Below are 24,953 nucleotides of genomic sequence, written 5' to 3' on the forward strand. Positions count from 1 at the left end.
GGGACAAGATGGGGTGAAGTTCCCTTGACCCATTTATTCCATCATTGTTCTGAAGCAAGCAGGGGAGGACTGAGCACTCTTGATATTAAGGAGCCTGAGACAGACAGAACCAGAGTGGCTTCACTCTACTCAGGTGAAGTAAATCACTAAATCTGGTGAAATGTTTAAATAGACAACGTAAAAAACTAAAATTGAGTTTTGTGGGTTGCAGTTCCAGTTCTTAACTTTGAAGTTTTGCTTTTTTCTTTATCCCAAATTTGTGCAATTATTATTATTATTATTGGTACCAGGGATTGAATCCAGGGGCTCTTAACCACATCCTGGCCCTTTTTGTATTTTATTTAGAGATGGGTTCTTGCAGAGTTGCTTAGGGCCTCGCTAAGATGTTGAGGCAGGCTTTGAACTCCTGATCCTGCCTGAGCCTCCCTCACCCTTGGGATTACAGGTGTGTGCCACCACACCTGGCAAATTTGTGCAGTTATGATGACTAAGTGGATCTAAAAAACCAAACACAAGTATTGCCACCTAGAGACGATAATTTATTGTTTTTACCATGACCCAGAAGAGAAACAACAAAGAGAATTTTACAAATCCCCACAATTTCCTTTCCCAACTTCACTACTCTAACATTTGTCAGATACCACTGGCCTCCTAAAATGGACCACTATGAATTTTTGCTGCCATTTCTCTGATTGAAATTTTATACCTCAATCAAGGTTTCAAACTATTTTAGTGAAAGAGTTCCCTAGTTCTTAAACCAACCACTTTCCTCTAGGATGTCATTATTTAGTGAAAGAAGCCTTTCTGGAAATGTTAATGAGGATTGTAAGCAAACAAATTCAATTTTAAAATCATTTATTGAACATCTACTAAGCACCTGGACTCTTCAGAGACTGTTAAAATGAAAAACCCAGTTCTGAACAGCAATAACTTAATTCTGCAGGTATACAAAGACAAGTTTCTTCTTTTGGTCTAAATTTATTCTAAAAGAAGCTGGGAACTGACAGGACAGGACAGGACAGGTTGTTTTATCTAGTCTACAAATAAGACAATGCCTGAGTTAGCTCTATATATAGATTTAGCCTTATGTTGACCTGGTTGTAATAATCTATATTTAACTAAAAGTTAATAAAAATACATATGCTTATTTTAAAATAATTACGATCTTGCTTGCATAACCCACCCCTTACCCCTACACTCATACACTTTTTAGGATTTTCCTGCATAATCACAACCTGCTTCCTCCCACCCCCCCACCCCCATATATCTTTTCAAATAATACCCCTGCTACCAGCAGAAGCACCTCTATGTCTAACATGCTTTGTCCTTGCTAGGGCAGACTAGAAACTTCAAGCAGCAGCTGAATGTTGTTACCCAGGTGAGGCAAGGAGAAAGGCAAGGGAGCAGGAAGCCCAGCACATTCCCAGTTTTTTTCTCTCCCTTTTCCAGCTGGTATAACTCTCCTTCCTAATATACCCAACCTTGTCAGGAGACTGCACAATATTGAGAGTGACTACAGATGCCTGGTTCCTTCCCTGGACCAAAGGAACTTAAAAGCCAAATTTGAAACTGGAATGAAATCCAAGTGTCAGCACCGCTTTTTTTTTTCCCCATATATATATTTAGTTGTTGATGGACATTTATTTTATTCATTTATTTATATGCGGTGCTGAGTGCCTCACACATGCTAGGCAAGCGCTCTACCACTGAGCCCCAGCCCCAGCCCAGCGCTGCCTCTTTCAACCACACAGACCTCATTCTTTGCATCACCAAGCAAATGGCCTCACTGCTTACTGAATGCTTGTTGAGGGGAGAAAATTTAATTTAAAAACCAATTAACTTTGCCAATTACTATGTAAGCTGAAGTGAATCATGATTCTTTTAGTAAATGGAGGTGTGAGCATCTCCACGATTAAAAACTATTAAAATCACAGCAAACCATGGTTTAGAGATTACCTAATGACTACTTTCTTCTACTATTTAGGATAACAGAGAAAAGCAGGGGGTTGGTGGTGTCCTCTAGTAAAGAGAACCAGATAGTATGAAGCCAAGTTCTCATGTTAATACATCTTATATTATGGGATGCCAAAGTATTTCCCAAACTTTTGTTGGACCTGCAGAACAGGAGATGGCTTACCTCCCTTTAATTTCAAGTTTGTTTTACAAAGCTTTGAAAAGCAAAACAAATAAATTCATTTTTGGATATAATAAAAAATTAATCTGAATAGCAAAATAAGTAACAGTTTTTAAAGGTAGAGTGTCTATTTTAAAAATGAAAACTAAATCTATGTTAGGAAAACTTTTCAAACAATAATGCTTTATATTAAATTCTCCAGAAGTAGTTGAAATGAACATCTACACTAATTTCTATGATAGAACTTATTTATACTAACTAATTTGCTTTTCTGATTCTGTTTCACTTAATCTGCAGTGATTTAGTTTCCTCAATGGGAAACCCCAGCACCCTCAAATATTTCTGAGAAGTTACTCAGAGTGGGATGCACAAAAATAGGGCTCCTGGGGCAAGTACTGCTGTCACTGTTGGGCTGTATTTCAATACTTTTACTCCAATTCACACAGTATTCCATGAGGATGTCAGGATGGACTGGTTTAATTGGCTTTGGATAAATGGACCAGCATGCCTACCTGGAAGGTGACTAACTCTAGATCAAAAAACAAAACAGAACAATGTTTACAACTATGAATCTTCACAAACCCTCTATCCTAACAGTCAAACCAGGGAAGCGTGGGGACAAGGAAGGTACACAGGAGCACAGCCCAAAGGAATCTTGCAAAATGCTTCTTGAGACTCATCAGACAACTCTCCTGCAGTGCCAACTTATTTCCCAGGAAACTGCCCATCTTGGTGTTTTCACATCCCCAATTTTCTAAGCATAAAGATTTAAAAGTTAGCGGGGAGGCAAGATTGTGGTTTTACAGAATCTGGTCAGATTATCAGTCCCAATGGCCACTGCAGTATGTCTTACTCTCAACTCATTGATTCAATTCCTCCCCCAACAAGCTCAAATCCATCTACTCCCTCTGCTTGCAGTAGTGACCTAGCAGCTCAGAGGTCAACTTCCCAGTTTTGAAAACTCTTTTGAGGAGTTGCAGATGTTTAGAGGAGTCGTTTCATTTTAGTGCCCTATTAGCCTGTCTCTCCTCATGAATTTACTGATTTCTTCTCTCGATTCAATAAGCACCAAACAATGAAGGTCTTTTCCCCTTCATCCTCCCACTTCTCAGTTCTGTGAACTGACTTTTTGTCCATTACCACATCAATCTCTTCACTATTCACTCCAAAACCTCTCTTTTGAAGTGATGTGCTCTGTCAAATTAAAATACATTATCTGTTTACAAGGAAATGTACAAAATAATAGGGGCCCAGGTACAAAACACAGTGACATTATGGCCATACAAAATGTAGAGAAGTACCCAACATTAACAATTTTTAAAGTTGTACATTTTGCTATTTCTTTAGCATTTCCCCACATTGTTTTCTTCTGTGGATCCTGTGAAGTTAAGACCGAGCTCCTTCTGCCGTGTTTTGTAATTTATTGCATGACTAGAACATACCGAGGGAATTCATTTTCTGTCCAAAGCAATGAGTGCTATACATGAACATTTTCCTCACATATAATATTAAGTTTATTTACAGTGTAAGCTTTCTGAGCTAAGGGCTGAGCTGTGATTAAAGGCTTTGCCATACTTATCACATTCAAGAGGTTCCTCTCTGGAATAAATTCTCTGACATATATGTGAATCGTTCTACATATCAAACATGTCACTCTCTCCACACATTTAGTAGTTTCACCTTTATGACTTAATTAAGTGCCTTAAATACCAAAAGGTCTCACATATCTATATTCTCAAGTTTGGCCTTGCTTGTCAGGCTGGAGTAGAAACAAATACCCACAACCTGAACAATTTTACTTCTTTTCCTGGCAAGGTTAAGGTATATCTTTAAAAACTTCAAAAAAGTTCCATTAGGTCAACTAGCATGCTGATGGTCAGCTATAGTGTACCAACTGTTAACAGACTTCACCCAGTCAAGAACTTTTGAATGTCTATCCTGAGCACTAATTAGATGTTGCCAGAGTTTTTGACCATGGCCCAATGACACCTCTGCACTGAGCATCTGATAAATGAATGCAATGCAAATGGTTTTAATAACTAGTTGTAGCCTGTTCTCAGGAAACAAACATTCAAATTGCTGCCTCTAAGAGTGCATCTGCCAAAGATCTGAAGCAACCCCAGTAGCTATCCAACAGCCAGCAGAACATCCCAATAAAATGGGAGCCAAATGAAGGGGCACAGGTCATATTTAAATTTCACTTATAAACAAAATCCCAAAACGACAGCTGAATTTTGTCAGCATGTAGTGGGGGCGAAGCCAATGTGAAACTGACCAAAGTCCTTTCCCTCTTAAGAACAAAGGCAGAGAGTTTGGAATGGATGTCTGGAATTGTGCACTTCATTTTGTTGCTTTCAGGGGACAAAAGTCCTCTCAAAAGCACCAGCAATTTTCTAGGCAACCACCACTGTGGCTCATTCTTTGAAGAAAATTCTTGATGAATTTCTACTTTCATTTCTTTACAGAAAGTGAATTAGATATACTCTTCTAGAATATATCATTTTTTTTTTAGTTGGATGGATAGAAATATTCTGGTAACTGGCTGACTTATTTTACGTGGTCTCCCCAGTCAACACTGAAGAAACTGCTTAGAAGCTACAGAGAAGCTGCAGTTAGTCCAAATAAGAAAGCCAAAGAGAGAACAAGAATGAATGCTGTGCAGAATTCTAGTGTGGTCTGGAGCTGAGCCCATACACGCCTCCATCTCATTGGCTCCATCATGCTATCTCGTGGATTTTTGCTGCTGGTCAGCAAATGACTGATAAATGCTAGTTTTATTGTTTCTTGAGGGAACATCTCAAATTGAAGTGGGGTTTTCCTGTTACAGGGTGTTCACGCTGATGGTCTTCAGGTTTGTTTTTAGCCGGTTTCTAGCTTTCTGCAGGGCTATCCATGGCCATCTGAAAGCTCTCATCTCATGAACAGAGCCCTCTCTAACCAAACCCTTGATACCGTCACAGTCCATGATACTTGGGTCCCTTGTGTATGTGAAACAGTCTCCATCAGCAGCTTCTAGAGAGCCACCTGACTTGAGCTGCACAGATGGAGATAATAGTTCCATAACCTCACTTCAGTTTTTAGTGATGAGTAACAAAAAAAGATACCGTGTACTATGACTATGACACAATCAACCATTTCTGATATACTATCAGTGAACTGCTCAGAGCAACGAACTACCTTTCATAATTGCCTGCTAATGAAGGTAAGTTCTTTTTGAAAGTTTCTGGAAAAGTGTGGAAAAAAATGCTCCCTTTTCTTTTTCTGAAAAGCAACAAAACACATCTTCTGAACTATAATATCTTAAGTTACAAAGTGCCCAAATCATCATATTGTTCAGCAGCTGACTGAAGAGAATTCTGGCTAAGATCTTTGCCATGGAAAGATGTCAAAAAATGACCTTAGTCAGTGTTCACATTTTCCTTAAGATGGTATCAATATAGTAATTTCTGACATTCTGTAGTATTTATTCACCAATCCATGTTTAGAAAGTCTATGCAGGCAGCTAATCAGCGCCTTCGTTTATGTTTAGGACAAAAATAGCATTGGCCCTAGAGGTCTTAGCATGCCGTGTGGCTGTGAAGGTCCTCTTTCAAAGTTGGGCCAGGCTACCATATTTCAGGTACTCATGATTCACAGGGCTTTATCATAAATATGAAAGTCCTGTTAGAAGTCAGATATAGGATATAGGGAGTGCCTCTTTATGGGTTCAGCACTAGGTACAGTGCCCGGCTGTCAGGAACATAACTATATCCCTTGACAACTGAAGCATCTCTTTTGGGGGATGAATAAAAACTTCCATATATGAAACAATGAAGGATTAAAAGTCAGTATATGATCAAGTGCTAACTTGTGGAGAAATGCATTTAGGAGTGCTAGAGTGCTTTAGGGACTTCAAGAAGGGAGAGAAGTGTTTTGAATTGTTGTTGCTGTTTCAGGAGAACTGATCTCAGCGATGAGGATAGAACCATCTACATTTGTTGCAGTCCTTTGGAACTGTAGACTGGTGCACATACCCTCTCTTTCAGGAAGAGATAGAAATCTTTGGTTTGATACTGATCAGCACAGTCCTAGATTTCTATAGCTTTGGTAGGCTACCAGTGATCAGCTATATAACTTATGGGATATATAACTAGCTTGAGCAGCAGCATGTCCCCATGTAGTTTTTGTTTTAACTCTCTTTTTTGAGAAATAAGCAAGATATTGGCCAGGTAGAGCTTGTTTGCAGCAAGTGGCTTCCTAACTTCAGAAGCATGTTCACAGAGCCAATCTTGTTCTTTCAATTTATGCTGTGGTTGCTGAGGTTCAAAGAGCTCCTTAAAGGTATCCTCAATACTGAAAAGCTTGATGTTTTCCTGCGTGTGTGCTTTTATCTTATGTGGAAATATTGTATGGATTACCCATCTGACCAGTTTTCCCTGCAGGGGCTGTGTGGAAGAATTACCTGCCCACAGACAACACAAAGGCAGAACACTGCTGATGTAACTCTAAGGATCCTTAATCATGATTTTTTTTTTTTTTTAATCTGTTGAGGCTGTTTTTTTCCCCCCTCAATGGGCACGCATTTCTGAAATAATTTTAGAAACAAAAGGGGAAATGGCTTGATGACAAATTCTTGCTTTACACACAACTTTTGAGAAATGCTCCAAATGCATCCAGGGAGGCTGGGCTATATTCCAAGGCTCGCTCTCTGGCATGGATTCTGTGATGCAGAGTGAGGGTTGAGCTCCGGGTGAAGGCCTTGCCACACTTGGTACATTTGTAGGGCTTTTCTCGGGTGTGGATTCTCCGATGCAAAATAAGGTACGAGTTTCGGTTGAAAGCTTTCCCACACTCACTACATTCATAGGGTTTCTCCCCTGTGTGGATCCTCTGGTGCTTGGTGAGGTCTGAGCTCTGGCTGAAGGCCTTCCCACACTCGTTACATTCATAGGGCTTCTCTCCAGAGTGGATGCGCTGGTGCAGAATGAGATTCGAGCTGTGACTGAAGGCCTTGCCGCACTCGTTACATTCATGAGGCTTCTCTCCTGTGTGGATTCGCTGATGCAGGACAAGGTTTGAGTTGAGACTGAAGGCTTTCCCACACTCACTACATTCATAGGGCTTCTCTCCAGTGTGGATGATTTTATGGCGGATAAGGCTTGAACTTCTTGTGAAGCATTTACCACATTCATCACATCTGTGAGACTTTGCTCCTGTTGGAACCTCTTCAGGGGTATTAAAGTTTGAACTCAGACTGAAGCTTCTTCCCAACCCTTTTCCCTTCTCCCTCGGACCTCTCTCCCCTGTGGTAGGTTTTTTTTCCCTGGCTGTAGTTGGACCTGACTCTCTCTTCTCTTTTCCAGTTTTCTCCTCAGGGTTTCTCTGCTGCCTTTCTACTACTCTGCCCTGATGTTCGCGTTTCTCTCCAAACTCTTTCTGAAATCTTCCTGCTTTCTCCCCATGTGATGCTGAGTCTTCTGTGACTTCAGCTTTTGAGGTCGACTCCTCATTCTCATTTCTGGTTTCACAACCTGGCACAATAAATAGAAAATACAAATAGCACCTTTTCCTTTTGACGACAAAGATTAATCAAGTGACATTATTTTCCAAGAAGCTTCTATGTCTGCAAAATGACTTCACAGTATTAATCAAGGATAAAAAGAAAAAAAAAATAAGGAAAAAATTGGGACAATGTGGAGTAGAATTGGAAAATGAGAGGGCAAGCAGAGTGGAAAAAAGAGAAAATAAAGGGGTACATGCAAAGAGAATATGAAATAAACGGGCACAGTGGGGAAGGGGCAGAGGGAAGAGAAACCAGTTAAGGGTGAGGTAAGGAATTAAAGGAATTTGGAGGTCATGATTCTACTATTTGATTACCCGATAATTAATTTGAAGGAATACATATTGAAAAACTCATGTTCCATTTACAGCAAATATTTGTAAGTTTTTAAAAAATGAGAATATAGAGGTCTTTCTAGAAAATATTAGCAGAAAGGAATATAGTGAAAGAAGGAAAAGCAAATACTCCTCCAGTTCTGTTGGCATTTTCTTAACAAGGTGGTGGTTAACAGGCACAAGTCAGAAGCTGGCAGGTCGCGGGGCTCTTCACACACAGTGAATACTCTCCTTCCACCAGGGGAGCAGCACAGAACTAGCTGTGCTCAAGTGATGGAGATGGAGTGAAGAGTGGTGGGGGCACTTGCTAGTAACAGAATTAAAAACCTTCACCAACTGACAACTGAGAATAATTGAAAAGAAACTGAAAATGATTCTGCACAGCCCATAAAGATACAACAATTTTCAAATGTAGAGCTAACCCCTTCATTTTAGTAATTAAGTGTATTAAAACACTAAAGTTTAATTTTTATTGTACGTTGCTATACTGTTTGTGTCATGTTGCTTTTAGTTTGTTCTAAATATATTTTTAAGCTACAGATCCTTTGTTTTCTTCATTTATTTTTATGTGGTGCTGAGGATCAAAATCAGTGCCTCACATATGCTAGGAAAAGTACTCTACAACCCCAGCCCAGTCATGTTACTTTTAAAAAGTGAAGACTGCAAATTATATAACAGACGTACACAATTTTATATTTACATTTGTCTGGGAAAACCCAAATATCTCTATTCTTTATTATTTGGCTTTAAGAGTCTATGTATCACAACAGGCCCCTGAATGCAATGATGGGGGAGCTAAATAATATTCAGCTTCCGACTTTAGTGAAGAAACTACCATAAATACAGAACTAATTACAACAAAGAGGAAATTGGTATACATTTTGACTTCCAAATCAACATCGTTCACTGTCTGGCCAGTTCCCAGAATGTTCCTAAAATTTTTTTTTTCAAGTTATCAGAGCAAGTAACAGTTAATAAAGCAGATCAAGTCTTTGGCTTAATTTCCATCTAGAACAAAGAGCAAGTACCTAGAAACTACAAAGCCCAGCTATAACTATGGTTTTAAATAAAACCTGAGTTTTTTTTAGTGATACTCTATGTTCACCCTTTACTCAATATTCCTGTCCTCCCAAGATAAAGTCTTGCTGTGAACTTCCCTATTACTGTACATATCTAAGGGTTCCTTGGTGGCACTAACTCCTAGGGGTTAAGATCTAGCAGAGACCACATGAATGACTGGCAGTTGGATCACCTTGTCTTATCTGGCTGATGCCCGTTGCACTTCTTTATTCACTACACACTATTACTCAAGAGCGCTTTGTGGAAGACCACAATTTATTTTGGAAAACTGGGAACCTGATCCTGAGAGAGCTTCAGGTGCAAGTTAGTGGGATAATGTAAAGTTGTCTCCAAGCAATGCTCTCACAGAATGGAAGAAGACAGAAGCCCATAGAAGGGTGCCTGGTAGGTTCAGGTACAGCGTGCCAGGACAAGGGGCTGGGATTAGACTGATAATCAGTTACTTGGCCATCTCTACCAGGAAAAAGATATTCCCTTGACAGAGGAACCTAAAGTGTGGCCCTTGGGGAAGGGAATCAAAATTCTCTCTAGTAAATGAGTGGTTGAAGAGATGAGGCTCAGAGCACAAGAGTTGATTTCTGATTTCAAAGAGCAAAAAATACACTAGGAATCAGAGAGTCACAGTACTATGCTTTTGGAGTTCACTAAGCACAAAGGTTCTCCCTGCCTGTTCTGAAGAAAGATAGTCAGTAGCCTTAAAAATCCTTATCAACACTCAACTGAATATATCAGAGAGTTCCCACAACTAACAGAGAAGCAAAACAATCTTATCAGATAACAATCCTGCATCAGTCTTACCCTGGGAAAACACGTTCCCATAATTCTCCTGCCTGCTGTCCCTATTGAGATTCCTCCGAGCCAGGTTCTGACATCCCCATTCCTCCAGGATGAGGGACACGGCCATGTCCTCGATCTTCACCATTGCCTGAAATAACAGGAGATTCCCCACACTCAGTTCTCCCAAATCTCAGGGACAGTCCCATTGCCCACACCTAGAGTCAGGGACAGAGTTGATGGCATCTCTACAGGACACTGGTGAAGAACATGTGACCAGAGCTTTGTGGGCTTGAGGGGGTTTGCAGCAGCAAGAACTAACAAAGAGGGACAGTGGGGCTTCTCTGAGGTAGGGCATCAAGAATTACTGCCTGGCGGAGACTGTAAGAGGAGCTCCAGGAGGAGAAGGCAGTTACGGGGACTCAGTAGGGCAGAGGGGCCCATAGCTCACCTGGGAATCTGCTGTCAATAGTGCAGATGCCATCGCCTGGTCTCTGGGACTCCCCTCCTGATGAGGGGCAGGAACGTGAGTGACAGGGAGAGCTGAGGGAGGAGAAAGGAGCTGTGAGTGAATCAGCTCTGCTCAGAGCCTCCCTTGATGGCCTGAGGCGCTCTCACTTCTGCACCAGCAAGTTCACTGTTCCGTGTTTAACTACTGAGTAGAGAGCTCCAGAGAACATAAATGAAAGAAAGCAGGACCTGAGTTTTCCTGAGACCTCTAATTTTAAGCAAGTCACAGGAGTCATAAAAGTGCCTTAAAATCACCTGGTCCAACCCTTCCACTTTAAAAAGCGGGGAACTGAGGCCCGGAGAAGGTGAATAACTTTTCTAATGTCACTCACGAATGGGGGAACCAGGTCTGAAACCTAGGGAGGACTCTAGTCTCAGTTACAGAATGGGTAACATTCAAATCATGTTTCAAATCTGACTTACACTTTCCTCTAGCTGAAGGAATAGTACCAGGATATTAGAATCCCATTTGTGCTTATGTTTGTAAAAAATGCAACCCAGCTTTAAAAATCTGACATAGAAATATCTAGAAAAATAAGGTAAGACAGGAGTCTTCTTACCTCTAGGTAAGTTTTGCTATGTTTGTCCCTCTACTTTTCTCACACTTGGTTATAATAAAGTTTTTAAATAAAATATATACATGGATCAAATGTTGATGAGACATTTATGAATGTATGAGGTATGGGATGACATACATAATAAAAGACATCCACAACATATCATATGATCACAATGGCTGCAATGTATAAAAATCAGAAAAAAATTTAAATGATAAAAGTAATATTAAGCTCCCTCTTTCCTCCCCTTGCCAAGTACTACTGAAATGTTACTGGTAGACAGATGATGGTACTGAGCCACAAAGGTATTAATTACAGAAATGATTTTGAAATTGAATTACTAAACCCTGTAATTATTTCCAATTGTAAAATAACAAGAGCTAACGCAAAGTACACAAAAACATCAAGAATTTTGAGTTGAAATCTTCGAAGAGTAAGGAAACACTGGAAGATGAACAGACAAAGGAAAAACTGAGAATAAATGTATGTCTCAAGTCTTTCAAGAACAATTTACTAAGTGACAACTCTATGCATTGGGTCTCTAAAATTGCTTCTCTAGCAACCTGAAGTGCTAATTTAGTGGGCTGACTACTAATATCTTCTCTAATTTCCTAATGTCACTCTCTATGACTTCTACTTATGGAATGTAAAGATACCCCACAAGTCCTAGAAGGGTATATTTCAACATCAGTGCATGGGTCTGTATGGATTTCTCCAGCATGTCTGCTGATTGTGCTCTAGGATGCATGGGAGAGAGAACATCCCTTTAAGCTCCATGATCTAATATTTCCACCCTAGATGTCATCACGAACACACACACTGGTTAAGTAATGTGTCTTGATCAACTTCTTGAATTATGTACTTTTAGCATTTCATTGATTTTACTGACATACGTACCTGCTTGATTCTAAATTTGGATAAAGATGTATTTCCCTCAAAGGAAAAAAAAATGAAACAGATTTTTAAAATAAGACCCTCAACTGATTTTTTTTATCATTTGCACAACTAAAAAAATGTTTTCCTCTGTTTGAAATTTTCAAAAATAACCAAAGAGTCATGCCATATGGTATCTTTATACATTTTAAATAAAATGAGTCTTTAAAAAGATTTATGTTCCTCTTAAAGATAATTTAAGACATAGAGTGTTTCAAAACATGGCTGGAAGTGTATCATCTGTTCCCAATATTTGACTAGAAATCTACATGAAAAAAAAATAGAAATCTGCCAGACACCTGGAAAGTTACAAATTAATAAATAATGTTACGTCCACCCAGTTCATTATGCATAGTTTACTTACCTCTTACCATCATTTAACTCCTGACACTGATCTGAGTTATACTTTCCTAATATTTAGTGACAATGACAATTATGCCTAACAATAAAAAGGATGCTTCTTTACCCAGGCACTTGACAACGTGGGTAGGGCAATTCCATGTTGGAACAGTTGCTTCTTACTGCATGAAACCTTGCTTCTTACCTCGGGACTGCAAGAGTCGGGGCTTCCGAGATGAATGCTTGAAATGGGACTGGGAAGCCTCATGATGAAGGTCAAAGCTTGAGGACTCCTGAACTGGATCCAGAGGCACCATCCCTCTGGCAAGCATCTCAGGCCCATGCACTTGACCTGGGACCTGTAGATAATCAGGTTGAACTTGTGGGTAAATAATTTTTAAAATGTTAAAACAAAGACCATAAATATGTGAGTAACTGCAAGAGGAGGTCAGTACACATATTTTTGGGGATCGCCACGGACTGAAACTGGAGCCTCATGAATGCTAAACACATGTGTATTCTAGAGGGTGTCCCCAAATACTTTGTAAGAGCCCAGGAGAGCAGGAAGAATAATCACCACAAAGACTCTTAATATGAGCATTAAATCAGTGATTTTCGCCTAGCTCCAAAGTCCATGTTCTTCTCACACCAACCTTACCTGCTGTCCTGACAGATCAAGCTCCAAATCTTCCAGAAGGGTCACAGCCTCCTCTCCACTATCGGGCCGGTACTCCTGCAGCCAGACTTGAAGCTCCTTAGGTAGAATGGAAAGGAACTGCTCCAGCACCAGCAGCTCCAGGATCTGCTCCTTGGTGTTAATTTCTGGTCGCAGCCACTGATGACAAAGTTCTTTTAGTCGACTTAGAGCTTCTCGAGGCCCAAAAGTGTTCTGGTAACAAAAACGCCTGAATCGCTGGCGGAATATCTCTGGGTCAGGAGGAGGTGTCTCCTGCAGGTTGGAATCCTGCCCCCACATGTGATCATCTTCATCTTCCTCTTCTACCTTCACTATGACAATCCCATCCTTCTCCTGTGCAGCCTGCGGGGACAGACCTGTCGCTTCCCTTGATTCAGCAGTCATCATTCAGGCTCAGGGAACTGGCGTGATGAAAACCGGGTCTGTGCTGGCTTTTCTGTCCTAGAAGATGCTTTATATTTGTTTCTGTACTACTCCTGAAGTATTGAAAAAAGTTATTAGCACTTTTATAAAAATGACCTGTACTAATCTTCACACCAGGCTACACATCAAGAAGGCACTTAAAAATGCCTCTGAGGCTGGACACTGTGGCACATGCCTGTAATCCCAGGGATTTGGGAGACTGAGGCAGGAGGATTCTGAGTTCAGGGCCAGGCTCAGCAACTTAAAAAGATTCTGCTTCAAAAAAAAAAAAAAAAAAAAAAAATAGGCCTGTGGATGTAACTCAGTGGTAAAAAGTGTCCCTGGGTTCAATTCCTAGTTAAAAAAAAAAAAGAAAAAAGGAAAGGAAAAAAATCTACCAACAACCCCACAAAGCCAGGCTGTCTTCACTGTCACTCCAGACAAAGGTTTGCAAATAGAAAACTCAAACAGGCAATGGTGACCCCCAGGGTATTTGCCTGGAATCAGAGCAACTTCCCTCCATGTGGCCAGCAGGTTATGAAATGCTGCATTTACAGTGCTTACCCTGGAGAGGGCTGAGTTAGCAGAGTGCCAAGCACTAGGTTAAGCACAGTACATGCACAATCTTCTTTTGTCCCCACACCAACCCCAGCAGCATTATTAGTATCATTTGACAGATGATATAACCGAGTCGTAAGACAGTTAAGTCTTTTTTTTTATCAATATAGTTTATCACCATATGCAGGGCACACAATTCTTTTTTTTTGAGAGAGAGAATTTTAATATTTATTTTTTAGTTTTTGGCGGACACAACATCTTTGTTTGTATGTGGTGCTGAGGATCGAACCCGGGCCACACGCATGCCAGGCGAGCGCGCTACCACTTGAGCCACATCCCCAGCCCCGTAAATAATTTTTTTTGGTAGCAGGTGAATACCCAGTGTAGTCAACAGGAAGTCAAAATTGAAGCCCCAGGACTTGCTAATGTACCATCTAGTGATTTCTATTACTTTTATGCGAAACCATCAATCATCCTCTCTCTTTTTTTTTTAGATGTAGATAGACACCTTTATTTGTTTTTTTAATGTGGTGCTGAGGATTGAACAGGGCCTTACATGTATGAAACAAGCACTCCACCACTGAGCCACAATCCCAGCCCCTCTCCTGTCTACCTTTAACCTCACCTTCATAAAAAAGACCAGCAACTTTAAAGATTCTTGCAGAGACTACAATTAAGAGGAAATACTCATGATGCAAACACAAAAAAATGACACTTGAAGCTTCTATGGAGAGCGAGGTGTTAGTCGGATTAGACTGTAAAAACTAAAATCAATCTAAACAAAAACTCACCAGTGAGTGAGAAAGCAGCTGGCTTAAAAAAAAAAAACTGCAGTAAGAACAATTAAGGGAATAGATACACAAGTGTTCCCATTATTATGCAATTCTAAGTGCCAAAAATGATACCAAGTATACTGAAAATACCTTTGTATATACATTCTTTAAAAACTTGGAACTACTTTCTAACCTGTTTAAAATCTTATAGACCTAGGCCTGAAAAAAGAAAAAATGAATAAAGCCCAACCTTCTTAATTAATTTGCAGACTACTGAGTAAAGGTCATGGAAAATGAAAATGCACTCTCTGAATTTCAATAACAAATATTTAGTATGGATGGTGGTTCATGAGTTACTGACCTGAACAAATGTGTGCGATTCTTCCACCTCTATAAACCTTTGTGAAGCATCTCTTTCATCTCCATAGCTATCAAAACTAAGCACCAGGACTGGGGCTGTAGCTCAGTGGTAGAGCACTTGCCTAGCTAGTATGTATGAAGCATAGGGTTGGATCCTCAGCAACATATATAAATAACTAAAATAAAGGTCTAAAAAACACAACATTAAAAAAACAAAACAATAACAACAACAAAACTAAGCACCAAATTGAAGTTTTAGAAACAGACCATCTAACTGCTGTATCCTAGTAAATTAAACAAAGTTTTAAACTAGCAAAGCATTAAACCCAGAGTCTTGAGCATGCTAGGGAGCACTCTGCCACGAAGCTACATCCCTAGCTTTTAGAAAAGCATTTTTAATTACACAGCTTGCCTAAAACATAATTAACAATTCTGGTGGAAAAGGGGTCATATACAATTAAAAACACAAAAATTGTTTTAGGGTAATTTAATAGCACAATTTCATACATTTTGTTTTATTATACAAAACAACGGTAGAACAGTGCATGTATGTAATTTTTATAGTTTCTACTGATAGGAATGTACAGTGGTCCCCTTTATCTGCTGTTTTGTTTTCTGTGGTTTCAGTCACCTGCAATCAACTGTGGTCTGAAAACTTAAGATGGAAAATTAACAGAAATAAACAATTCGTTAAGTTTAAAACAAACTTTATTGCAACATATTAATTGCTCCATTTGTTATTATTGTTAATCTCACTGCACCCAACATAAACTAAACTGCATCACCTAAATAACAACATATATAGGGTTTAGTACTATACATGGTTGAGGCATCTTTGGTACATCTTCTCCAAAGATAAGGAGGGACTGCTGTATGGAAAGCAAAGTTTGGAGATGACCCCTTCCGGCCCCCCCCCCCCCCGGAACTGGGGATTGAACTCAGGGGGCATTAGACCACCAAGAGCCACATCCCTAGCCCTATTTTGTATTTTATTTAGAAATAGGGTCTCAATGAGTTTCTTAGTGCCTTACCATTGCTGACGCTAGCTTTGAACTCATGATCCTCCTGCCTCAGCCTTCCAAGCCACTAGGATTATAGGCGTGTGCCACTGCACCTGGCTGAGATGACTGTTTTATCACAAAGATTATTATTTCAATCTTGAGAATTATCACAAGACTAGTTTTTCTACCTCATCTTTATGTCCTTAATGAATTTCTTCAATGATTTTTGAATTGGTAAATATCTTATTACAAACCGCCTTTTAGCCTTTCCCACTGATGCCTTCAGACCTGTTGTAGCACCCCACCCTCCCTGCTGGGATAGTTGGTTTTCCAACTCCAGATCAGCTTTCCCTCAAAAGGCCTTTCAGCTGTAATTATTTCACTTCCTAATTAATCTTCAAAGTGTCCCATAAATCCAAAGGAAATAAAAAGATGAGAAACATGATTCTTTTATGCAAATAATAAAAAAAGAATGTTCCAAGGTTTCAATACAAGTGCTAGGGGAGCCCTGAGAACTGACAGGTATACAAGAAAGGCACTTCCAGGAGGAGGTCCCCTAGAACATGGAGAATAGACAGGATGCTTCTGTAAGAGGCAGTGAGTGACTGGAGTTGCCCAAGATCATTCCTTTGGCTGGTTTTTCCCCAGCTGGAGGCAAAATGTTTCCCAGAAGCCATAGTTTCTTCTTCAATTCATTATGAACAGCAGAAAGACTCTCTTGCTGTGACTCCCAGAATTTCTTTCTACCACCTTAATTCAGGATCCCTATCTCACCTAGATTAGGACCTGGGCTCCATATAGCTTCTCTACCTCCCATTCTCCACTGTCCCAATACACACAACATACATACCAAGATCTGTGTAGCACTGCTACCAATTCAGTGTTCAAGAGCTTCCACTTTCACAACACAATCCACTTTTCTCTTCCAAGTTTACCCGCCTTGTGTTTCAGCCTCTGCGGTCCATCAATGCTCCCAAGCATGGGCCACATCTTTCACCTTCACTTCTCTGCTGTAAACATTCTCCCACTGTACCAACTCTATTGGTCGAATTTTTATTCACTGCTCAAGATGCACAAATCTTTCCTGATACCCCAAATTAAATAAGGTACCTTCTTCCTTTGAACATCCTTAGCAGTTTCTGTTTTAAGGCAATTATATTCTCATTATTTGAGTTGCAGTTCCTGTCTGTCACCGCCCAATGAAGCCCTCCACGACAAGGTCAGTGACTCCAGTCTTCTTTTGTATTTATTACCTAGAGAACCTGGTGATTTAATTCTATACAGATGTTATAGAATTAAACTGCACAGATGGACAAGAGGAACTATTCCAGTTCCCCTTCTGCCCTCTTACTACCTAGAGTGTGGCAATGAGTGATATTAATAGCAATTAGTAGATATTAGAGATGTTTGGCTAATATCTCAATCACTCAGGATCACCTTTGATTCCTTCCCTCATTCTAGGCATCCATTCTCCTAGCACCAGGGAGAAGTCTGTTATACTGTTTGATCTAGTCTCACGACCTGCCTCTTCTTTGATTCCTTTTCTTCATTTGCTCCCTACTCTCCCATAATTCATTTGCTACCTTATTCTCAGATTATTCATCCCAATTCTAGCCTTGTAGTCTGTGTGCAAAAACCCTTCCCATCCAGCAAAATGAGTCTAATCAGCAGGTCTTGCTGATGCCCTGTGTTCTGGCAGCCACTGTTTCTTTGAATCATACTCAAAGGCTGGAATTTCCTCCCAGTCCTCTCTGCCTTTTTTCTTTTTGTGGTGCTGGGATTGAACTCAGGGCCCTGTGCATACAAGGCAAGCGCTCTACCAACTGAGCCATATGCCCAGCCCCCATTTCTGCTTTTTCTAATTCTACTTATTGTTCAAAGCCAAGCTGAAATGCCACTTGCCCCTCATGACTGCTTAAGAATCTTCTAGTAACAGCCACCATTACTGAGTGCTTTCCAAATACCATTACATTAAGCACTTTACTTGACCACCCAACAATCTTAAGCAGTGGCCACTGACATCACCTCACTTGATACAACTGAGGTTTTATTGACATTAAATAACTCACCTAGGGTTGCACAGCAAGTAAATGGCAGAGATAGGATTTGAAATTAACTCTGACTCTAAGTGTAAGCTATTAAACCATTTTTACATGTTGGTAAGGAAGGGCTTCTGGGTACATAGATCCTTTCTAAAACAAAACCCTATGAAGGTGAGTATGAAGAGTGACTGCTCAGGAATAGGCCTCATCTATCATCCACTATTTTCACCTGAGTTACTGTTTGAGGCCCTAAGAGGGGACAAAGCGGCGATGCAAGTGGGGATAACCAGGTAGTGGAATTAGCATGGTAGCTAGCTAGACCAATTATCAGAAAGCTCTACTGAGAAAATTTTATCCTATTTCAGCTATGGAGCAGGACACTGCTTGAGTCATTGGCAATCAATAAGAAGAGACTCTGAGGAGGTCGTGAGACCACGAGGACGGAGACAAGGACAATGGGCACAATCCCAATCCCTCTGTTCCCAACTGGGACAGGTCTTCTTCTCTACCTTCAATATTTCTCTTCTCCTGCTCTGGGTCAGAGAAGAGTTCTGACAGCTGCGGAAAGGGTTTTTTCTCAAAGGTTCCCCAGATAACCTGAGCACACACCACTTCTCGTCAGCCTCTAAAGGCCCTAAGTCATGATCATAATTTCTTATGCTGCTTCTTTCTTTGTAATAGGATTTTTCTTGATTTCCCCCTCAACAAGACTATTGTTAAGAATGTTTTTTTTTCCTACTTATGCCACTCAGCAAGATTCCTTGCAAAGCATTAGTTCCTTTTATTTTCTTAAATATTTAAATTTAAATATTACTATTCCTTTGCCCCTTGTGCATTCAATCTTGCCCTCAAATTTGTTCTATAGGGTACTTGGAAGAATTTGGAAGACTTTGTTAGCTTTTCCCCATTTACTAGTTGATCTTAGGCATGTTAACCTTGTTATGCATCAGTTTCCTTATCTGTTCAATGGGAATAAAAAATGACATTTATCTCATAGAGCCATGAGGATTAAGTGAGTTAACATACATAGAGGACTTTTAACAGTGTCTGGCATCTAGTGGGCCCTGGAGACGTTTTAATTTTTAAAAAATAAAGTTAAAAGTTATAACTGTATATTCTAATTTTCAGCCTGCTTAAAAGATTAGCAATGGGAGAAATCCTAAAGCAGCACAGTCCAAAAAAAGTGAATGTGGTCTCCCACACAGAAGTTACCCACTCCTAAGTGAGTTATTTACCTTGTCTGACATTCAGTATTCTTATCAGTCAAATGGTGAGAGGGGTAGGAGTAGAAAACTACATTTGGAGTCCCTCTGAAATGAAGAAGATTCCACACACCATTCACTTTAGATAAGATTACCTCCAGCAACCAATTTTCACCAAGGATAAAAATAAACAATTTATCAAACATCTTGGGTTATTTATAAGCTCAGTTTATTTCAAAGGCTGTTTTCTCAATCTCCCAGTATCTTTTCCAGGGCATAGTCAAAGTTTCAATAATCTGCTCCTCCACCCCACTTTTTAACAGAGATATCAAATGGTTTAAAATATGAAAAGGCTACCCTAAAAAGACAACTAGGTATCCAAAAAATTGATTCTACCACAGAATGAAAATGTAACATTTAACATAATATTAGCCTACTTGTAGTTAGATGTAGTATAAAATATTGGAAGACTCTTTAAATGCTTAGGTCAAGCATTAGGTTATTCACCAGAGAATCAGCAAGAGATGACAGTATTAAGTAGGTGGCTTCCCTGTTTGCATTTTGAGGTTGGTGAAAAACTATCTGAAATAATGAACAAGAACTTGGAGTAGTGATGCAGAAAGGATATAAACCTGGGAAAAACATTCTGGGGCAAATCTCCATTGTGGTTCCCTACCTAATAAAGCTATTTCTCTATACTTAGCCAGAATATACATTAACAGTGCTTTGTTGATGTGGTTACGATGAATTCTCCACAATTCAACAAATATTTATTGACCGCCTCCAATCCGCCTAGCACTGGCCGGTACAATAAATGCTTTCTTTGGTTCCAGTCCATGTAACAGCCACTCTCTATAATGAAAGTATCTTTTTGTGTACTGAAAGCACTGCAGGAAAGGGAGGGGAAGGTGGGGGAAGTGTCAGGCTAAACTGTAGCTGATTTTTTTCAATTCCATTGACCAAATAATTTCAAAGTTGGAAGGACCTTTTGAGAAAATCTAATTTTATGGATGACAAAATTAAGACATGATGTTTTGTCTTATCCAAGGTCACTCAGCGAATCAGTCTCCTAATGGCTCAGTGTGATTTCCACAAATTCTCTTCACTCCTCACCCACTCCAAGTCAAGCAGGATGAACTGAAAAATCCACCTAACCTGACGACTCATTTTTAAGAGCTTTTCAAGCATTCCATAAGCCTAAAAGAGAGCAGTTTGTCTATGATTCGCTACTAGGTCGTTATTCACCAGGCTTCAAATACTCTTTAATCACAGCTCAGTGTTGGGGGTGCGGAGGGGAAAGGGTAAAAAGCAGGTGATCTGTAAACGTCTGCGGCATCTCGAAACGTGTCCAGCTCTCGGCCTTCCGCATTATCACCTCAAGGTCCTCAAGGACCCAGAGGGAGGGGGAGAGCCAACCCCCAAACCCTTCACCGGAATCAAAGCAAATGGCGACAACCGGAGAGCAAAAAAATCAGACAAGGGTCAGTTCGCTAGCGACCCGGTCCTCAGAAACGTCAAGTGAGGATGACGACACAGCGGGCTAGGGGCCCGGAAGGGGCCCTCACACGGCTTCTCCCCAGGTCTCCGAGAGACCCGGCCACTGAAACCCTTGACCCCTTCTCGCCCGGAGCCGGGGGTGGGGCGGGGGCGTCTCCCCGGGAGATAGCGCTTCCTTCGGCTAGGCCTGGGGAGGAGGCAGGGGCAGGGACTCGCTTCGCGTTCCGCCGGGGCCGCCGGAGGGGATCCCCGGGCCGCAGCTGGAGCGCCCACCCCACGCACACCCCCCTGCGGCCCGCCCGCCCTCCCCAGAGGCCGGCCCCAAGTCTCACCGTGTGCCCCGGGAGCGGCCTGGGGGCGCTGGGCGAGAAAGGGGAGCTGACTCTGGGGCTCAGGCCGGCCGAAGGGCACCGCACACGGACCTAGGCCCTCCCGACGCCTCCACACAGACACAATGAGTCACAAAGGCCGGAAGTATGTCAGCACCTCGCCTTCCGGGACCGCGCTGCGCTTCCGGGTCCGCTCTAGGAGCCCGGGAGGACTTTACATCTCGGTTCCTGGAGCGCTAAACCTGGCCCCTGTCCCTGAGTGGTCAAGCTGTCTGGGTTGAGGGGACTCCCCTTGGCCTGTCTGCTTCCAGTAATTAGGAGGACGAATGGGAGGGGCGTACAGACTTTTCCTGCAACAAAGATTCTCCAGCTCAAACATATGAGAATTCCATTTCTCCTGTCTTTTCCATTTCTGGTAGTCGTTGTAGTAATTATAGTTCGTACCAAGCAATAATACTACTTAGTAATTTTGTGTGTGTGTAGCAGAGGAACTGAAGCAAGGGTGTAGACGGAGAAAGATCAAAGTGAAGCCAGGGGTGGCTGGTTTCAAGAAGCTGCCCTGGTAACTTCTCTCAGGGCCCTGGAGAGGTATGCCAATAGAGTGGGTGGTGTTTTCAAAAACTTGGCCTGTGGACAAAGGACATCTTTTCACAAACAAGCTAGTTATAAGGTTCTGTGCTTTGCTTATGTGGCATATGCCATTACAGCAGTTTAAAAGGAGTGTTCAGAGTGATCACAGACACTTTTGCCTTCAAGGTGCTTTCCCAGCTTACAATAATTAGCACCCTCACCTTTGGGGGGTGGCGTTGAGGTATGTGTGTGTAGGAGGGTGTGAATCAGGAATTAGGCTCTGCCTTGTCTAAAAGTGACCACAGGCTTCAGTGGTTGTGACTGTCTCCTGCGTTCCAAGACAGGCTGATGGGAGAGAGTGAACTGAATAGCTTTTGCATGACCTGCTAGCTGCAAAAATTGCTCCAAAATCAATTACAGAGTCATTAAAAGAAATTTGCAAAATGGAGAAAAACAATCACCTATAATCCCTCTGCCTTAACCCAACTACAATGGTTTAATTTATCTTTTTCCTATGCGTTCTCAAATGTAAATACATATTCATATTATTTTACCCATTGTCCAAAACCCAGGAGGTTGACTGGGTTGAAGCTGCTTGTCCTGCTGTTACTTTTTTGTCTTCTTTGTGTCCCCTGGCTTGGAATAGCCCCCCTCCCCTCCCTTTTTTGTTTTTGTTTTTGTTTCCTGAAAGATCCACTAACATTAGGTTATCATGCACAATAAATTTTATCTTTGGTTTCTGAATATACCGAGAAGATTATAACAGCACAGAACTGGAATCAATCTTAAGGTAAACATTCAACATCTTTAAGTTTCTCAGTCATAAAGATTCTGTCCCTGGTCAGCTCTCTAATGCTTGCCCTCCTCACCCTCCTTTCAAGCCCTCTGCTTCCTCCAAATTCTTCCTCACATCTCCTTTCCTCTAGGATCCTAACAATCTCTTGGAGTTTTATTCTACTGAGGGCTGAATTCTTTTTTGTCAGTCTTCCCCACTCTCCTCCCTGAAAGCCCACAGAGAGCAGGCTGTCAATGGCTGGGATAAATTAATTTGTTCCCTGGGGCGAGGTGGAACCGTGAGGAGCTGCTTGTCTGTCCAGCACATGACCTGGCTGTGGGAGGCCTGTGCTCTTCAAACTAGTGTTGCTAAGTAGTGCAGGATCTTGAAATAAACATAGTCATATTTTTCGAAGAGGAAGAAAAAAAAAACCCTCAGATTTTTAGATAATACAGAGTCATTAAAAGAAATTTTCAAAATGGAGAAAAATTTCTCACATTTTAAATAGTACTCAGCAGGATTGGGGGGGGGTGTGGTTTAGTGGTAGAGTGCTTGCCTATTGTGAGGAAGGACCTAGTGTAGATTCCCAGCATTACACACACAAAAAAAAATTAATGAGTAAATAAATAATAGTACTCAGCAAATAAACCAGGGGCTTACTTTCATAGGACATAAAAACACATACACATGTACCCTCCTTCTGTATTTTTTTAGTGACCTACTGAAGTTGGGCAAGATGAAGTGATGGGAAGATTAAACATTCAGACATTGTTGACTGAGACCAGGCTGAAGTTTCCTCACCCTGGACTTTTTAATCTATTTAGATTGCCCATCCCTGGAGCCTTCTGTAACCTGTGCCTTTTTCTACTCCAGGAAAAGGAGTTTTGTTGTGTGCAGACAATATGAAAATGAATGGCCCAATTTTTACCTCCTGTTTAAAAAGGTCCATGAGGAGGTAAAAATTTGTTTCTATTAAACAAAGTCCCTTAAGGGATTTCTGTAAATAAAGAACCACCTGCTCATGAGGTGATGCTGACCTTCCCCTTCCTTTCTTCTTGGAAAGGGAAGGAATTGAGTCTTTTTCTTCAAGTTGCAAGAGGAAATTCTCTGTGCATCCTGGAAGTGAGCTCAAGAGATTCTCAGGGAAGGAAATTGGCCCTGAATGTTGACAGATGCAGCTGGTTGTTCTTGGTTCTTGGCCTCATGATCTTAGACCAGAATCAAACTTCCCAACACTTTTTTTGTGGCCCTCAGCACCTCAGGATTGGTAGTGACTCACATGGCATCTGTGAGTGTCCACTGGCCCTGCTTGCAGGAGGCCTGATAATTCATAGGCAAGGTGGATAGCTGGAACAGGAAAGAGCAGGCATAGAATGATGGGCCATCTGGACAGAGGAAAAAGTCCAGGGCAAAGACACCTCAGATAGGTCTGAGTCAACACTGCCTGGCTGTGTAATCCTTCATTTCTTTTTGCCCAGTTACAATAGGTTACTAAAACAATGAACCAAACAATGTTGCAGTTCCCTCTCTATCACCCAGGACAAGATGAGCTAGTGCCGGAGAAAGCTGCTGATAAGTGCTATTCAAATATTGATTTGCACTGTGGTAATGTGGCTTTGACTGAAAAGAGCCTTCCTGGAACACCTGTCAGGTGTGTGTGATGAGGGACGGGGTGGAGGGCACAGGTTGGTAGATCACATTTCTGTTATTCTTTCCTTTTTCCCAAAGATAGGGAACACGTTCTACAGAAACTATAAGAAACACAGAAGAATTGGAATTTCCAGCTTAGAAGAAAACCAAACCAAACCATAAATCTTTCTATAAGGAAAGGAAATATTAAATTAGAAATACCAGTCTCAGTTTAACCATTTTCTTTTTTTTTTTAATTTTTTTTATTGGTTGTTCAAAACATTATAAAGCTCTTGACATATCATATTTCATACATTAGATTCAAGTTGGTTATGAACTCCCAATTTTACCCCAAATACAGATTGCAGAATCACCATTTTCATTCCATTGCTTCAGATGTGGGATAAAGTAATAAAAACTTAATCTGAGCAACAAATATACCACTTACAGTAACTTTGAAATAATTATTGTGTGTATGTGTGTTTTGGTATTGTGTTGCCATGCAGAGGATCCTGCCCAGGGGCTCAGGCATGCCAGATAAAAAATCTACCATTGAGCTACATCCCCATCCCCAGCTCTTAGAGGGCTTTTTTTGGTGGGGGTGTGGGGGGAGGTGTTGCTGGGGATTGAACCCAGGGCCATGTGCATGCGAGACAAGCACTCTACCAACTGAACCATAACCCCAGCCCCAGGGGACTTTTTTTTTTTTTTTTTAGAAAAGTAATAGGTAAATGATTAGAACATTTGAAAATATTTTTAAATGTATTGTGAAAATGGCATAATAAACTGCTGCAAAAGTTATTTCTATTAAATGTTCAACTGAGCAAAATATTACACACTTAGATGATATATAATATAAGAAATGCATTTGTCAAAGTATTTTATAGAACTAAGAGGTCAATTTATTTTGAGGGAAT

The 24,953-nt window shown here is 40.9% G+C and overlaps 1 protein-coding gene across 2 annotated transcripts; it reads right to left on the reverse strand.

The window, feature by feature from the left end:
* Positions 1 to 518: 518 nt before the first annotated feature.
* On the reverse strand, positions 519 to 21,203 carry Zkscan1 (zinc finger with KRAB and SCAN domains 1). Of its 2 annotated transcripts, XM_046427194.2 has the most exons (6): positions 21,066 to 21,203; positions 12,860 to 13,374; positions 12,407 to 12,560; positions 10,314 to 10,405; positions 9,887 to 10,013; positions 519 to 7,644 (listed from the first exon to the last, which is right to left on the reverse strand). In XM_046427194.2, the coding sequence occupies exons 2-6, from the start codon at positions 13,283 to 13,285 to the stop codon at positions 6,752 to 6,754; spliced, it is 1,692 nt and encodes a 563-aa protein (XP_046283150.1). In that variant the 5' UTR covers positions 13,286 to 13,374; positions 21,066 to 21,203; the 3' UTR covers positions 519 to 6,751. The 2 variants fall into 2 exon arrangements, with proteins under 2 accessions (XP_046283150.1, XP_046283151.1); XM_046427195.2 differs by lacking the exons at positions 9,887 to 10,013; positions 10,314 to 10,405.
* Positions 21,204 to 24,953: the final 3,750 nt, after the last annotated feature.

The sequence above is a fragment of the Marmota monax genome, unplaced genomic scaffold (genome assembly GCF_021218885.2).
Source record: "Marmota monax isolate L192 unplaced genomic scaffold, Marmota_monax_Labrador192_F-V1.1 WCK01_AAM20220418_F8-fsc00405, whole genome shotgun sequence".
Taxonomy (NCBI): domain Eukaryota; kingdom Metazoa; phylum Chordata; class Mammalia; order Rodentia; family Sciuridae; genus Marmota; species Marmota monax.

Bases quoted from the DNA above. Each gene is read 5' to 3' on its own strand.
- Zkscan1 (XM_046427194.2), bottom strand. From the start codon at position 13,285: ATGATGACTGCTGAATCAAGGGAAGCGACAGGTCTGTCCCCGCAGGCT. The intron at 10,014-10,313 runs GTGAGCTATGGG...CTGTTATTTCAG, and splicing joins TATTGACAGCAGATTCCCAG to GCAATGGTGAAGATCGAGGA. The intron at 7,645-9,886 runs GTAAGACTGATG...TTATTGTGCCAG, and splicing joins TGGGAACGTGTTTTCCCAGG to GTTGTGAAACCAGAAATGAG.